At 51.1% G+C, this 16246-nt stretch overlaps 1 protein-coding gene across 1 annotated transcript in view; it reads left to right on the forward strand.

Moving 5' to 3' along the window:
* The first annotated feature begins 10491 nt into the window (after window positions 1-10491).
* The window catches only part of setd6 (SET domain containing 6, protein lysine methyltransferase), an 83909-nt gene continuing 78154 nt past the window's right edge, over window positions 10492-16246 (forward strand). Inside the window, exons 1-2 of the mRNA XM_072518626.1 lie at window positions 10492-10842; window positions 14109-14433. Coding sequence (XP_072374727.1) covers window positions 10550-10842; window positions 14109-14433 — 618 coding nt within the window. The 5' untranslated portion in view covers window positions 10492-10549. The remainder of the gene's footprint in view (window positions 10843-14108; window positions 14434-16246) is intronic.

Here is a 16246-nt window from a genome sequence, read left to right on the forward strand (position 1 = left end):
TAACGTAGAAAATGCAGCAGCCACTATACGCACAGCGAACATCAGTAAACAGCAATGCAATAATGACCAGATCATCTGTTTTTGTGATGTTGATTGAGGGAGGAACGTGAGCCAGGATACCAGGGTGAACTCCCCTGCTCTTTGAAATAGTGCCATAGATCCACCCGAGCAGCCAGATGGGGGCCTTGGTTTAATATCTCATCTCAAAGACGGCACCATTGATACTGCAGTTATTTCCTCAGTACCGCACTGGAGATTCAGCTTTGATTTTAAAGTTTCACACAATATTAGATATTATACTAAACAGTGGGGAGGATAGTAGAAGCCTTCAGAATGACACACAGACTGGTGAAATGAGCTGACATTGGGAGGATTAAATTTAGCACACACAAGAGAAGAATGAGAAGACAGAATGTGAACAAATGGTACAATTTTAAAGTGGATGCAGGAGCAGAGACCTCAGCATGTATGTAGACAAATCTTTGAAGCTAGCAGGAAAATGTGAAAAAGTTGCTTTATTCTCCTGGGAATTAAGTTAGGCACCTGCTGAAGTATTACGTCCAATTCTGGGCAGCACCCTTGAGAAAGAATGTCTCGGCATTAGAGAGATAGGACCCTGTAACGTACTGAAGATCAGGTAGACTTTGGAGTGCATATCCACAGATCTCTGAAGATGGTAGGGCAGATACATATGGTTAAGAAGTCATGGGATACTTGCCTTTATCGATCGAGGCATAGAATACAAGAGCAAGGAGGTCATGTTGGAACTGTATAAAATGCTGGTCAGGTCACAACTGGAGTACTGTGTGCAGTTCTGGTCACCACATTAGAGGAAAGCTGTGATTGCATTGGAGAGGGTGCAGAGATTTATCAGGATGCTGCCTGGGATGGAGGGTCTGAGCTATGAGGAGAGATTGGACAGGCTGGGACTGGTTTCCTTGGAGCAGCAATGGTTGAGAGGTAACCTGATAGAGGTGTATAAGATTATGATGTGCATATTTGGGGTGGATAGAAAGGTGGGGGACTGGCAGGTTATGATTTGGAATGCACTGCCTGAAAGAAGCAGAATGATTAATAACTTTCAAAAGGGAAAGATTCACAGGGGTACGCAAGAACAAGGGAGTGGGATTAATTCAATAGCTTTTTCAAAGTGTTAGCATGGGCTGAATGGCCTTCTCCATCAATGATTGTGAGAGATTGCATTTATATGGCATATTTAGTATAGGACAGAGCAAAGACCGAGCAGTAGAGAAAGGAAAGAGAAAGGTAGCTGAATTTGTAGTCTAATAGTGAAGAGAGACACCAAAATAGAATTATTCCAAGCACTAGGACTGAGATAGCTAGAGTGCACCACCAAAAGTCGAACAGAGAGAGAAGGTGGGAACAACATAGAACATAGAAAATACAGCACAGAACAGGCCCTTCGGCCCACGATGTTGTGCCAAACTTTTGTCCTAGATTAAGAACAAATCAATCTACATCCCATCATTCTACCGTAATCCATGTACCTATCCAATAGCCGCTTGAAGGTCCCTAGTATTTCCGACTCAAACACTTCCACAGGCAGTGCATTCCATTGGCCCACAGGAGGCCATTCAACCCCTTGAGCCCATATCCGTCACTCAGATCGTGCCTGGTCTGGATCTCAAATCCATCTACCCACCTTGGTGATTTTTAAGACTTTGGCCTCGGCCTCATCAGACTTTCAAGAGTGATCATTTCAGATTCCCACTACCCTTTGTATGAAGAAGTGTTTCTTGATGTCACACCCTAGTGCTATTTGTAAGGTTATGCCCACTTGTTCTGGACTCCCCACTGGAAGAAATTGTTTCTCCCTCTGTACGCTACCAAATAATTTATACATTGTCCCTTAGGGAGGTACTGTGCTGCATGGCTCACGGGTCTAGGAGTATGACTCTTGCTTAGAAATTTTCATTGAATTGTTCATGACTTGATGCTGGCAGGCAGCCTGACAGAACCAAGATGGAGAGGTGACTAAAAGGTGGAAGCTTGGATTCTCTCATTCCTCATTACACAATTGGTCTTATGGAAGATGTCACTGGGGGGCAAAATGTAAATGACAAAAAGGGTGGGGACCGACGGTGAGGCCTTACTGTACAGCAGATGTAGGCACATATATAGTATGGAGAAACCATAGCTGTACATGTGTCTATGTACATAAACATTAGGAGTAGCCTGCTCTCCCATTTGTTAAGATCATAGCTGATCCGATTGTGGTCTCCACTTTCCTGTTCACTACCTACACCTTTTGATTCTCCTGTCAGCTATGGCAGATAGGAAGTGCAGCACGATGGCACAGTGGTTAGCACTGCTGCCTCATGGCGCTGAGGATCCAGATTCGATCCTGGCCCCAGGTCACTGTCCATGTGGAGTTTGCACGTTCTTTTGTTTTTATGAATTTAGAATTCCAAATTATTTTTTTTTCCAATTAGGGGGCAATTTAGCATGGCCTATCCACTTAAGCTGCACACCTTTTTGGGTTGTGGGGGTGAAATCCACGCAAAGTCCACACGGACAGTGACCCAGGGCCGGGATTCAAACCCGGGTCCTCAGCGCCGCAGTCCCAGTGCTAACCACTGCGCCACCGTGCAGCCCTAAGTTTGCATATTCTCCCCGTGTCTGCATGGGTCTCACCCCCACAGCCCAAAAAGGTGGGCAGGGTAGGTAAATTGGCCACACTAAATTGCCCCTTAATTGGAAAAAAAAGGAATTGGGTACTCTAAATTTTAAAAAGCTAAGGCAGATAGGTGTGTAACCATGCAAGGACACTCTGCAGATATGTGACCGTGATTGAGGACCAAATTTAGGGTTGCAGAGGTCCCAAAGGATATTGATCGAAAGACAGAAGCTCCATCTGCGGAATGCCAGAAGTGACAGACTGAGGACCAGGTGGAAATTAAGACAATAAAGTCAGAACCAAGTGAGCCATTTAATAGGTTGATATTAATTTACAAAACAGAAGACCCCAGGGTTTATCTCTGGTTTCTACTGCAAAAGGTTTGCAGTAAGGTGGGATCCCTGGGCGAGAGAAGATAAATTTCAGCCAGGTATTTCTATATAGTGACTTCTACTGGGAGTTAGATGAGGACATGATCTGTATTAGCTGTGGTGTGCGCGGTGAGCTGCTGACATACACTATCGGCTTATACAGGATAGCCACTGAGGTGAGAGATAAATAGGCTGCCAGTGCCTGCACCATGCAAAAAACAAATATTTCAGGTTGAGGAGAAAAAACACACAAAAAAAGCAAAAGCTTTGATTTCAAACATCTCCACGTTCACACTCACTGGTCCTAGTGAGAAAAGAAAGACTGGCAGTTACATAGTAACAACCTCAGAACACCCCGAAGCGTTTTACAGCCAATAAATAATCTTGAAGTGTAGTCACTGTTCTACTTAGGAAATATGGTGGCCAATCTAAAATTAACGACCAGAGTATCTGTTTTAGGAATGGGACAATTCTCCTGCTTTTCTTCAGAATAATGCAGTCGGGATTTTTCCACATGCATCTGAAGGCTATGTTGTTGAATATGTTCAAGGCTGACTTCCGGTTGTGGCTATGCCGAGGTAGGTCGCACGTTCGGCAGCTCCCGCCGGGAACGGACCTTTGGGCTCTTCAGAGGGGCCCCAACGGGAATTGTTCGATGGCTTCCAGTGTGGGAAGGTGACAGCAAGGTCCCCCAGACATTATATGGATTGGACCAGGAGTGGAGCGGTTAAAAAAATGATCCTGGTGCAGCGAAATGTGCGAGGGAGGAAAAGCAAGATGGCGGCGGGTGGAGACCAAGCAGCGTGGGCGCAGTGGTCGCAGGAGTTTCTTAAACGCTGCTTTGAGGAGCTGAGAACAGAAATGCTGGCATCAATGAAGGTGGCGATTGAGAAGCTAGTGGAGACCCAGAAGGCCCAAGGGGCAGCAAACGGGAGGTGCGGCAAAAAGCCTCGGAGGACGAGATCTTGGGCCTGGCGGTGAAGGTGGAGGCGCACGAGGCGCTGCACAAGAGGTGGGCGGAAAAATTCGAGGACATGGAGAATAGGTCGAGGAGGAAGAATCTTCAGATTCTGGGTCTCCCTGAAGGAGTGGAGGGGCCCGATACCGGGGTATATGTGAGCACAATGCTCAATTCGCTGATGGGCGCGGGAGCTTTCCCGAGGCCCCTGGAGCAGGATGGGGCTCATCGGGTCCTGGCAAGGAGACCCAAAGCCAACGAGCCACCAAGGGCTGTAGTGGTGAGGTTCCACCGCTTTATGGACAGAGAGTGTGTCCTGAGATGGGCCAAAAAAGAGCGGAGCAGCAGGTGGGAGAACACTGAGATCAGAATTTACCAGGACTGGAGTGCGGAGGTGGCTAAGAAGAGAGCTGGTTTCAACCGGGCTAAGGCGGTGCTCCATCGGAAGGGGGTGAAGTTCGGGATGCTCCAGCCAGCGCGATTGTGGGTCACGTTCCAAGATCGGCACCACTATTTTGAAACGCCTGATGAGGCATGGAACTTTATACAGACTGAAAAGTTGGACTCAAATTGAAGGTTTGTCGAGGAGGGATGGTTGCTGTGTTTACTGTGTTTGGGGAATGTTCTTTTTGTTTGAGTGCTGGGTGGGGATGGGTGAATGGATTTTGATGTGAGGGCTGTGGGAGAGTGTGGGCGTCGGTGTTGGAGGGGCAGGGCCCCACGGAGGAAGAGGGGCGTGGAGGCCTGGTGATGGGGAGTTGGGGTAAGGCTGCAAAAAGGAGCTGAGCCGGAGGGGGCGGGGCCGGCTCAGGAAAGCGCGAGCTTTTTCCCGCGTTAGGGAAGGATGGGGCCGGGGTGGGGAAGGGCGGTGCTGGAGAGGAGCGCACACTGACTGCCAAGGCGTGGGGGGATTCTCAAACTGGGGGGTCGATGGAATGGCGGGAGAGGCCGGGGTCAGCAGGAGTCAGCTGACTTATGGGAGTGTCATGGGGGGAGCAAAATGGCTAGATGAGGATCTAGCGGGGGAGAGAGGGGCGGGGGGGGGGGGGGGGGGGGGGGAACTGGGTTGCTGCTGCATTGGCCAAAGGGGAGCTGGAAGTAGGAGAGGTAGTCGGGGCAGGGGTCCGCCGCCTGGGGGACTGGAGGGTGCGGGAGGCGCGGGCACGTGGCTGGCCTAGAAAAGGAAATGGCTAGTCGGCAGGGGGGGGCGAGTAGCCCCCCGATCCGGCTGATAACTTGGAATGTGAGGGGCCTGAACGGGCCGGTCAAGAGGGACCGGGTATTCGTGCACTTAAAGGGACTGAAGGCAGATGTGGTTATGCTCCAGGAGACACATCTGAAGGTGGCAGATCAGGTTAGGCTGAGAAAGGGATGGGTAGAGCAGGTCTTTCATTCAGGGCAGGATGCGAAGAACAGAGGGGTTGCAATACTAGTGAGGAAGCGGGTGTCGTTCGAGGCACTGAATATTGTAGTGGATAATGGAGGTCGATATGTGATGGTAAGTGGTAGGTTGCAGGGGGGTGCGGGTGGTACTGGTGAACGTATATGCCCCAAATTGGGATGATGCCGGATTTATGAAACACATACTGGGTCGGATTCCGGATCTGGAGGTAGGAAGCTTGAAAATGGCGGGGGGAGACTTTAACGCGGTGCTGGACCCAGCACTGGACAGTTCTAGGTCCAGGACGGGTAAGAGGCCGGCTGCGGCCAAGGTGCTCAGGGAGTTTATGGACCAGATGGGGGAAGTGGATCCATGGAGGTTTGCGAGGCCGCTGGCCAGGGAATTTTCCTTCTTTTCCCACGTCCATGGAGCCTACTCCCGGATAGATTTTTTCCTTTTGAGTAGGGCGCTAATCCCGGAAGTGGAGGGAACGGAATATTCGGCCATAGCCATCTTGGACCACGCCCCGCATTGGGTGGAGCTGGAGTTGGAGTTGTGGCGCCTTGATGTGGGACTGTTGGCGGATGAGGGGGGGTGCGGGCGGGTGCGGGGGTGTATTGAAAGATATTTGGAGGCCAACGACAACGGGAGATGCAGGTGGGGGTAGTCTGGGAGGCATTGAAGGCGGTGGTCTGGGGAGAGCTATCTCCATTAGGGCCCACAGGGAGAAGAGAGAGGGGAGGGAGAGGGGGAGGTTGGTGGGGGAGATTTTAAGGGTGGGCAGGAGGTATGCAGAGGCCCCTGAGGAGGGGCTACTTAGGGAGCGACGGAACCTCCAGATGGAATTCGACCTGTTGACCACGGGGAAAGCGGAGGCACAGTGGAGGAAAGCGCAGGGTGCGACGTATGAGTATGGGGAGAAGGCGAGTCGGATGCTGGCACATCAGCTTCGTAAGAGGGAGGCAGCGAGGGAGATTGGTGGAGTTAAGGATAGAGGGGGGAATACGGTGCGGAGTGCGGTGAGAATAAACAAGGTATTTAGGGACTTGTTTGGGGATCTGTACAGGTCTAAGCCCCCAGCGGGGTGGAGGGGATGCGACGATTCCTCGATCAGCTGAGGTTCCCGAGGTTGGAGGAGGAGGAGGTGGCTGGTTTGGGGGCGCCAATTGGGCTGGAGGAGCTGGTTAAAGGATTGGGGAGCATGCAGGCGGGGAAGGCCCTGGGGCCAGATGGGTTCCCGGTTGAATTCTACAGAAAATACGTGGACGTGCTGAGTCAGTTGCTAGTGAGGACTTTTAATAAGGCGAGGGAGGTGGGGACCTTGCCCCCGACAATGTCCAGGGCGCTGATTTCTTTGATCTTGAAGTGGGTCAAGGATCCATTGCAATGTGGGTCGTATAGACCGATCCCGCTCCTCAATGTTGATGCTAAGTTGCTGGCGAAGGTGCTGGCCATGAGAATTTAGGACTGTGTCCCGGGGTGATTCATGAGGACCAGACGGGATTTGTGAAGGGTAGGCAGCTAAATACAAATGTGTGGAGGCTCCTCAATGTGATTATGATGCCCTCGGTGGAGAGGGAAGCGGAGGTAGTGGCAGCTCTGGGCGCGGAGAAGGCCTTTGACCGGGTGGACTGGGAGTATCTTTGGGAAGTGTTGCGGAGGTTTGGGTTCGGGGAGGGGTTCATCAGTTGGGTCAGGCTGCTATATAGAGCCCCAGTGGCGAGTGTGGCTACGAACCGACAGAGGTCGGAGTACTTTCGGCTGTACCGGGGGACGAGGCAGGGGTGCCCCTTATCCCCCTTGTTGTTTGCACTGGCAATTGAGCCGCTGGCCATGGCACTGAGGGAGTCCAGGAAATGGAGGGGACTGGTCTGAGGGGGAGAGGAACATCGGGTGTCGTTGTATGCCGACGACCTAGCGTGGCGGATCCAGTGGCGGGGATGGCAGAGGTCATGCGGATCCTTCGGGAGTTTGGGGGCTTTTCGGGGTATAAACTCAATGTAGGGAAGATTGAGCTCTTTGTGGTGCATTCAGGGGACCAGGGAAGGGGGATAGACGAGCTACCGCTGAAGAGGGCGGAAAGGAGCTTTCGGTACCTAGGGATCCAAGTAGCTAGGAGTTTGGGGGTCCTGCACAAGCTCAATTTGACGCGGTTGGTGGAGCAGATGGAGGAGGATTTTAAAAGATGGGATATGCTGCCACTTTCATTGGCAAGTAGGGTGCAGTCGGTCAAAATGACGGTCCTCCCGAGGTTTCTCTTTGTGTTCCAGCGCCTTCCCATTATGATCCCCAAGGCCTTTTTCAAACGGGTAAGCAGGAGCATCATGGGATTTGTGTGGGCGAATAAGACCCCGAGGGTGAAGAGAGTGTTTCTGGAGCGTAGCAGGGACAGGGGGGGGCTGGCGCTGTCGAATTTGTGTGGCTATTATTGGGCAGCCAATGTGGCGACGATCCGTAGTGGGTAATGGAGGGAGAGGGGGCGGCGTGGAGGAGGCTAGAGATGGCGTCCTGTGTGGGCACGAGCCTGAGGGCGCTGGTGACGGCACCGCTGCTGCCCTCACCGACAAGGTGCACCACGAGTCCGGTGGTGGCGGCGACTCTGAAGATCTGGGGGCAGTGGAGGCGACACAGGGACGAGCTGGGAGCCTCGGTTTGGTCTCCAATTCGGGAGAATCATCGGGAAGGATGGATGGGGGGTTTCGGAGCTGGCATCGGGCAGGGATTAGACCTGTTCATCGATGGGACGTTTGCGAGCCGAGGGGAGCTGGAGGAGAAGTTTGGGCTACTCCCGGGAAACACTTTCCGGTACATGCAAGTGAGGGCGTTTGTGAGGCGGCAGGTGAGGGAATTCCCGCTGCTTCCGGCATGTGGGATACAGGACAGGGTGATTTCGGGTGTATGGGTTGGAGAAGGCAAGGTTTCGGCGATTTACCAGGAGCTGAAGGAAGAGGAGGAGGCCTCGGTGGAGGAATTAAAGGGCAAGTGGGAGAAGAAGCTTGGGGAAGAGATAGATGAGGGTCTGTGGGCTGATGCCCTGAGTAGGGTTAATTCTTCCTCCTCTTGCGCCAGGCTCAGCCTGTTACTCACAGAGCGCATATGACAGGGGCGAGGTTGAGTAGGTTCTTTGGGGTGGAGGATAGATGTGGGAGGTGCTCGGGGAGCCCGGCAAATCACGTCCATATGTTCTGGTCGTGCCCGGCGCTGGATGGGTTTTGGGGGGGTTTTGCGAGGACTATGTCCAAGGTGGTGAACGCCTGGGTCAAGTCGAACTGGGGATTGGCATTATTTGGGATATCGGACGAGCCGGGAGTGCAGGAGGTGAAAGAGGCCGGTATTCTGGCCTTTGCATCCCTGGTAGCCCGGCGGAGGATTTTGCTACTGTGGAACGATGCGAAGCCCCCTTGTGTGGAAGCTTGGATCAATGACATGGCAGGGTGCATCAAGCTGGAGAGGATAAAGTTTGCCTTGTGAGGGTCTGTGCAGGGGTTCCTCAGGCGGTGGCAACCGTTCCTAGACTATCTCGCGGAGCGTTAGGAGGAAGTCAGCAGCAGCTCAAGGGCGGGGGGGGGGGGGGTGGAGAGGGAGGGGGGGTTCTTTTGGGGTGGCGTTTGGGTGAAGGTGAGGGGGGGGTTTTCCTATTTGCGTTTTTAAATGTTATATGGGGGGTTATTGTATATGGGGGAAATCCAATGTATAATTTCTGACTGTTGTGTTCTTGTTTCTTTTTGTTGGGGGGAGGGTTTTGTTGAAAATTTGTTGAATAATTTGAATAAATATATATTTTTTAAAAAGCGTATGTTCAAGGCTGAGATAGGCTTGATCAGTAAGGGAATCAAGGGTTATGGGAATGAGGTGGGAAAGTGGAGTTGAGGATTATATCAGAACAGCCATGATCTCATTGAATGGCAGAGCAGACCCGATGGGCCGAATGGTCTATTTCTACTCCCACGTCTCGTGCTCTTATGAAAGAAAATTACAAATGGTAATGGTCTCAGGATCAGAGTTTAAATCCATAACCTTCCAATTGAGGGGTGAGACTGCTACTCTTCAGGCACTGCTCACTCTTCTACTGAATAAATGCATCTCCCTCCAGCCACTGATGCATGCTGTGAAATAATTGAGTCATTACATGGTACCTGGAGGATGCGTAAAGGATTCACGAGAATGGTTCCATAGGCAAGGAATTTTGGTTTTGAAGTTAGATTGGAGAAAAAGAGGCTGAGAGAAAATTTGAAAGATATTCAAAATCATGAAGGCCAGATTGGGAGAAAATATCTCCACTTGAAAAAGGACTGAGAATGATTGGCATAAGTAGCAAAAGTGATGTGAGGAAAAAATGTTTTCATGCAGCAAGTTGTTGAGGTGTGGAATGCACAGCCTGAGAGTGGGGTGACGGTAGATTCAATCGAAGCGTTCCAAAGGGAACCAGATTATCTGAAAAGGAAGAATGTGAAGGTTTATGGGGAGACGGTGAGGGAATGGAAATAAGTGTATTGGTCATTCAGAGTCAGTGCAGACACCTTAACCAAAAGACACCTTAACATTGGGCAGCACGGGAGCACAGTGGTTAGCACAGTTGCTTCACTGCTCCAGGGTCCCAGATTTGATTCCCGGCTTGGGTCACTGTCTGTGCGGAGTCTGCACATTCTCCTCATGTCTGCGTGGGTTTCCTCCGGGTGCTCCGGTTTCCTCCCACAGTCCAAAGATGTGCAGGTTAGGTGCATTGGCCATGATAAATTGCCCTTAGTGTCCAAAAAGATTGGGTGAGGTTACTGGGTTACGGGTGTGGGCTTAAGTGGGGTGCTAATTCCAAGTGCAGACTCGATGGGCCGAATGGCCTCCTTCTGCACTGTAGATTCTATGATTGGCCATGCTAAATTGCCCTTGATGTCCAAAAAAAGTTAGAAGAGGTTATTGGGATAGGGTGGAAGTGAGACCATAAGTGGGTCGGTGCAGACTCGATGTGCCGAATGGCCTCCTTCTGCACTGTATGTTCTTTTCATCGAAGCTGAAATATGTGTCCCCTTCACACCTTGTAGAGGAAGTAGCTGGGGACTGACCGCAAGAGGGCGCAGCCTGTGCATGGTCCTCCAACACAGCAGGGGGCGCTGTCTACAGAAGAGCGGTGCAGCTCTTGCTAGCGGCGCTGCTTCTTTGTTTGCGGCCCTGTGCTCCGCGCCGGAGGCTCGAGTTCCTGCCTCATGCCGGTAGACACCAAGCGGGTGCGGGGCCCGGAAGAATCCCAGTCGCCGCTGCTGTTTGTGAGGGCCGATGCGGGTGCGAAGCCCAGGTCTTTGCAGCACCGGACGGACGGGCGATCGGCGGCCGAGCCGAGGCCGGTGTTTGCCCGGGCCGGGCTGGTGAGCCAGGCGGACGGCTCGGTGTACGCGGAGTACGGACGGAGCAAGGTGCTGTGCGCCGTGTACGGACCCCGAGAGAGCGACAGGAAGGAGGAGCGGCGCCTGAGCGGGGCCACCCTGGGCTGCGAGTTCAGGTGGGAGCGCGAACGCGGGGTGATGTGGGCGCACCCCCCCCGGGGGTAGGGGTGTGCCCCCTGCCCCCTTGTAGGGTGTAAACAGCGTAACCAAAGATAATACTGCCAACCCCCACCTTCCCGAACGTTCAATGGCAACAAATTCTCGGAAGTGCATAATCAACAGCCCCCAGGAATTGTAAACCCTTCATCCCCTTCATCCCAGACTTCACCTTTCCGAGAGTCAAAAGAAATTCGAGTAGCCCCCCCCCCCCCCCCGCCAAGCATACAGGATGGAGAAGCGAACCTCCACCCCAACAGGGCAGCAGAGAAGCACAAGTCATTAGCACTGTGGCTTCACCGCGCCAGGGTCCCAGGTTCGATTCCCTGCTGGGTCACTGTCTGTGCGGATTGTCTGCGTGAGATTTCCTCCGGGTGCTCCGTTTCGTCCCACAGCCCAAAGACGTGCAGGTTAGGTGGATTGGCCATGATAAATTGCCCTTAGTGACCAAAAAAGGTTAGATGGGGTTATTGGGTTACGGGGATAGGGTGGAAGTGGGGGCTTAAGTGGGTCGGTGCAAACTCGATGGGCCGAATGGCTTCCTTCTGCGCTGTATATTCTATGACCCGCCTCCGGGTAATCAGCGAGGCAAAAACTAACATCTGCACCAGCAACTGCCTGCCGCCCGAGCTGGTCCGACCCCCCCCCCACCCCGAATATGGCTTCTAGAGGTCCTGGTTCCAAGTTCACGAGCACTACCCCCGAGGTGACCCTGAAAAAACTCCCTCCAACAAACCCCTCACATTCCACGTAACTATCCTGACCGGGGGTCTCACTCACCCCCTCCCCTCCTATCCACCAGCCTCATAACTGGGCTTGGCCTGCCCCGTCCCATTGTTACCATCGAACCCCCCCCCCCCCTTTCAGAATCCTGCTATCCACTTCCTCTCGAAAACACCTCACCCAGTATCAGTCCCCTCCCCCAACTTTTCACACCTCCTAGGCTCATCGAAACCTGTTCTACCAGGCTCTGGTGGCCACAGCCCCTCCCCCCATCACACTGCCGTTCATTGGCCAGCTTGAGCTAGCCAGTGTGGAGGCCCCAGCCCAGGCTTCACTCTCCTCCAATCCCCTGCTCCCTGCCTGGTCCCAGGAAGCACAGTAAGAAGTCTTACAACACCAGGTTAAAGTCCAACAGGTTTGTTTTGAATCACTAGCTTTCGGAGCGCAGCTCCTTCTTCAGGTCACCTGAGGAAGGTTGGACTTTAACCTGGTGTTGTAAGATTTCTTATTGTGCTCACCCCAGTCCAACGCCGGCATCTCCACATCATGGTCCCAGGAAAACAAATCCCCTTCAACACACAACCCCAGTGTAAGCACCCCTCCCCCCTCCCCCCCCCCCCCCCCCCAAAGAACCATCTATGCAAAAGAAAATCCCAACTCTTACCTTGTCCAAATAGGCAACATCAACTCATTTAGCACATTTAACATGCAGTGCAAAATAGAGCTGCATACACTCCTCCACACCCCCTACCCTCAATCCAAGACAAATCCTCAGACCCATTTCTCACTTCTGCCCCAGTCCTTCACAAACGCCTGCGCCGCTTCCACCGTCTCAAAGTAAAAAATCTTTGGAGTTGTAGTTCACCCTCAATGTAGCTGGGTACATTACGCCGAACCACACCTGCTGTTATACACTCGACCGAAGGCCTCCTCGCCAACTTCATAGTAAGGTCCTAGTATATACGTATACCAGCTTCAGCCCACTGCGCCTCCTGCTTCTGCTTTGCCCAACACAGGACCTTCTCCTTCACGCAGTACCTACAGAAACAAATAATCGCTGCTCTTGGGGGCTCATTCGCCTTTGGTTTAGGCCTCCATGCCCTTTGATCCAGTTTGTACTGAGAGGGAGCTTCCCCCTCCGCCAACATCTTGGCAAAATACTCTGTCGGCCTCGGGCCCTCCACCCCTTCGGGCAGGCCCACGACCCTCAGATTTTGCCACCTAGATCTCTTTTCCAGGTCCTCCGCTATGGCTCGCAAACTCTTGTTGGCCTCCGCCACCCCCTGCATCTCCTCACCCATCGAAGAGAGCTGATCACTGTGTTGCGACAAGGCCTCTTCCACTCCCTTCAGTTTCTCACCCTGCTCCCGCACCTCGGCTGATGCCTTTGACACCGCCGCCTTCACTGGGGTCATCGCCTCCCCCACCAGCACCTTCAATACTGCCATCATCTCAGTGTGCTTTGCAAACTGTTTTTCAAGTTCCACGACCATCACCTCGGTCATCTTTTCTGCTGTGAACAATGGGGCTCCACACAGCCTCCGCCATCCTTCCAGTTGCTGAGCCGACCATTCCACTCAACGGCGGACCTTCATTTGCCCCCATCTTCACGGCAGCTTTCCTTTGGGTTTTGGACATCTTGCTTCCTTATGTCTTCCTGCACTTATTTAACCAAAAATTGCCCCTGAGACAGGGCATTAAATTCTAAAAAAAATCAAGCCTCGAGCAGGAGCCACCCAACGTGCGACCTCCTCCTACATGCCGTCACCGGAAGTCTAGATTATTTCTATCTACTTTTTAGTTTGTTTGAAAGTGTTTTCTTTTCCTACACTACTACATACTATCTTGAACTGAGCATCAAAACACTGATCAAAATGTTTAATGTTTATTACCTCACATTATCAGCACAAGTATTGGGGACAAACATTGCAGCAACTCCTTTGCCCTCTGCACAGATTTCCCACTCTCAGCAACCTGGCCACTCAGTGGGACATTAGACAGAATGCTCCAGCTGGGGCCTAACCTGTACTATGTAGAGATTTAGCACCTTTCTACTCTGTGTCTCATGGAATTCTGCCCTGTCAGAAACTCTGGTGGGAGCGGAGTCATTAAAAGGGAATTAAAAGAAAAGCTGGGTAATTGGAGAGCAGGGACAGTTGCTTGATGGTCAATGGGGAAATGGTGAATTGAATATGGAGATTGTGAAGGAACTCCTGGAGCCAGGAGATTGGTGTTCAATTCCCCAAATTGGCTGAGATGCCTGGTTTGATTGTGTGTACCCCAATGCTTCATCATAAATCTGGACCCCGGCTCACATCAACACATTGAGAAACAAGGTTGTGTTTGAAATAAATGAGAATTATTGCTGTACAGAAGGAGGGTATTTGGCCCGTTGTTCCTGAAAGCGCTATCCAATTAGTCCCATTCCCCGGTCATCATATACTGTCTTGTTGAGTGTCAGATGAATACATTCAAAGCATTTTATTTTTTTCCCACCTTGTAGATTCGCCCCGTTCTCTTGCAAGATGAGAGCAGCCTGGATTCAGGGCACCCTGGAGAAGGAATACTCATCGATCATGGAACAGAGTTTGCAGCCTGCCATCTGCCTCCACAAGTACCCTCGATCCCAGATTGAGGTATATGTGATGGTTCTTGAGAATGACGGCTCCACCTTGGCAGCTGCTTTGACTTGTGCCTCCATTGCACTGGCAGAAGCAGGCATTGAGATGTTTGATGTGGTGGTGGGTTGCTCCCTGAGGCAGTGCGGAGATGTCTCCCTTCTGGACCCATCTGCAGCTGAGGAGTACAGTGCATCCAGCTCCCAGGAGGTAGATAATGGCAGCTTAACTGTGGCATTGTTGCCCACCCTTAATCAGATCTCAGGACTGGTGTCTAAAGGAGAGTGGCAGGAGCAGACATCGGTGGAAGCAATCAAGGCTTGTGTTGAGGGCTGTCAGAAGCTGTACTCTGTAGTCCAGCAATGTCTAACCAAATCGGTCAAGAGAAAGAACCCACAACTTGTCAGTAAGGCTTAGATACACTCTGATGGACATTCCAGTAAATACTTGTCTTTAAAAAAAAGTTTCAATTTAAAATGTTTTTTTTACCATTGTGTTAACTGCATTTACACGATTCAAGTTCTAAAATCTCCTTTGTTAAAAGTTAACTAATATGGAACCGTACACTGTTGGATTGAAGTGGCAGCTTACTTCCTCCCGCTGTGCTGTGTTGCCTGATCTACGCTGAAGTTGAGAAGCTGCAATTGACTCCCAACGCCCCAAGTTGGGGAAGGGATAATCGCTCTGGGTTCCTGTTGCTGACTGTTGTTCAGTCATTCTTGCTGGACGTGTGGGTGTTGAGACACAATTCGTTTCTTGAATCAACCACGATTCCCCTGCAGTCTAGGCTGACGGTGCAAATGGTGTTGTGCGCCAGTAAAGCCCGAACTTCAGGTGAAGCATAGAGTTTTTGAAGTTGAAATCTCATGATAACTTCACTGCTTATTTTGCCTGGCCACAGCATTCCCTACTTCCTCACTAACTAGGTTTCTTCTCTGTGAGCCTGTGAATATCTGGTGTTAGTCTAATATTTATCCTGAATAATCCTTGTAGGTTATTAAGACGTCCCATCTTATTTGATGGATAAATATCTTCAACTCCTCCCAGATTGGTCTTTGTTTGTCCTCTGGGTAGAAACGAGAAGAAACTGCTTGGTGCAGAGAGTTGGCATTGAGTGTGTCACCCGAGAGACTTGGAGGTGAATGGCTACTGGCTATAAGTCGATTATGTTAAATTAGCTTGGGAAAACTCAACTCAGTAGCTGGTGGGCATCAGCCTTCAACAGAAAACTTCTCCGAATTCAGTCCTGCTGGTGGTACGATGGCAGTTGGTGTGAGGATGTTGCACTTCACCCTGCTGCAGTAATGGGGGCTACGCTACGGCAGATTACTGGGCAGGGTAGATGGACATTGCTCCACACCCAACTTGTAGTGTGCCAGACCTGGGTACCCTTGATGCTGAATGTTTACTGTGGGAAAAGTTCACCCAGTCTATTAATTCACTGGCATGTCTGTTTATTTTTTTACTAATAAAATCAAAATTCATGACGATTTCTCTGTCATCGTTCTATGCTGAGTTGTAACCTGGGAGAACCATCTCATCGATCTCGATAAGCAATATCTATGCTGAGTTACAGTGTGGATCAGATGTAAAGTTCCAATTAATAACACGGTACTATTATTTGCCTGATTCTCTTGGGTCAAATAATAAGAAAATATTTGATTTTTCTGTGTGGAGTCTGCACGTTCTCCCTGCGCCTGTGTGGGTTTCCTCCGGGTGCTCCGGTTTCCTCCCACAGTCCAAAGATGTGCAGGTTAGGTGGATTGGCCATGTTAAATTGCTCTTAGTGTGCCGCTAGTTGCATCCATCGGGACGGCCTGCACTGGTGTAATTGTGAAAGAAAATATTTCTCAAACTAAAATTATTGTTAAAGATTCTTACGTGGGCTCTCTGTAAAAGAAGGCAGAAGCATTCTCAGCAGTGATGCTGAATCACTAAAAACAGGCTCCTTTAACCATTGACCTCCTCTCTCACAATCTGTGATCATGGCTGCTCAAAACATTCCTCTCTCGTTGGGCTTGTG

Source organism: Scyliorhinus torazame, chromosome 10 (genome assembly GCF_047496885.1).
Source record: "Scyliorhinus torazame isolate Kashiwa2021f chromosome 10, sScyTor2.1, whole genome shotgun sequence".
NCBI classification, from domain to species: Eukaryota; Metazoa; Chordata; class Chondrichthyes; order Carcharhiniformes; family Scyliorhinidae; genus Scyliorhinus; species Scyliorhinus torazame.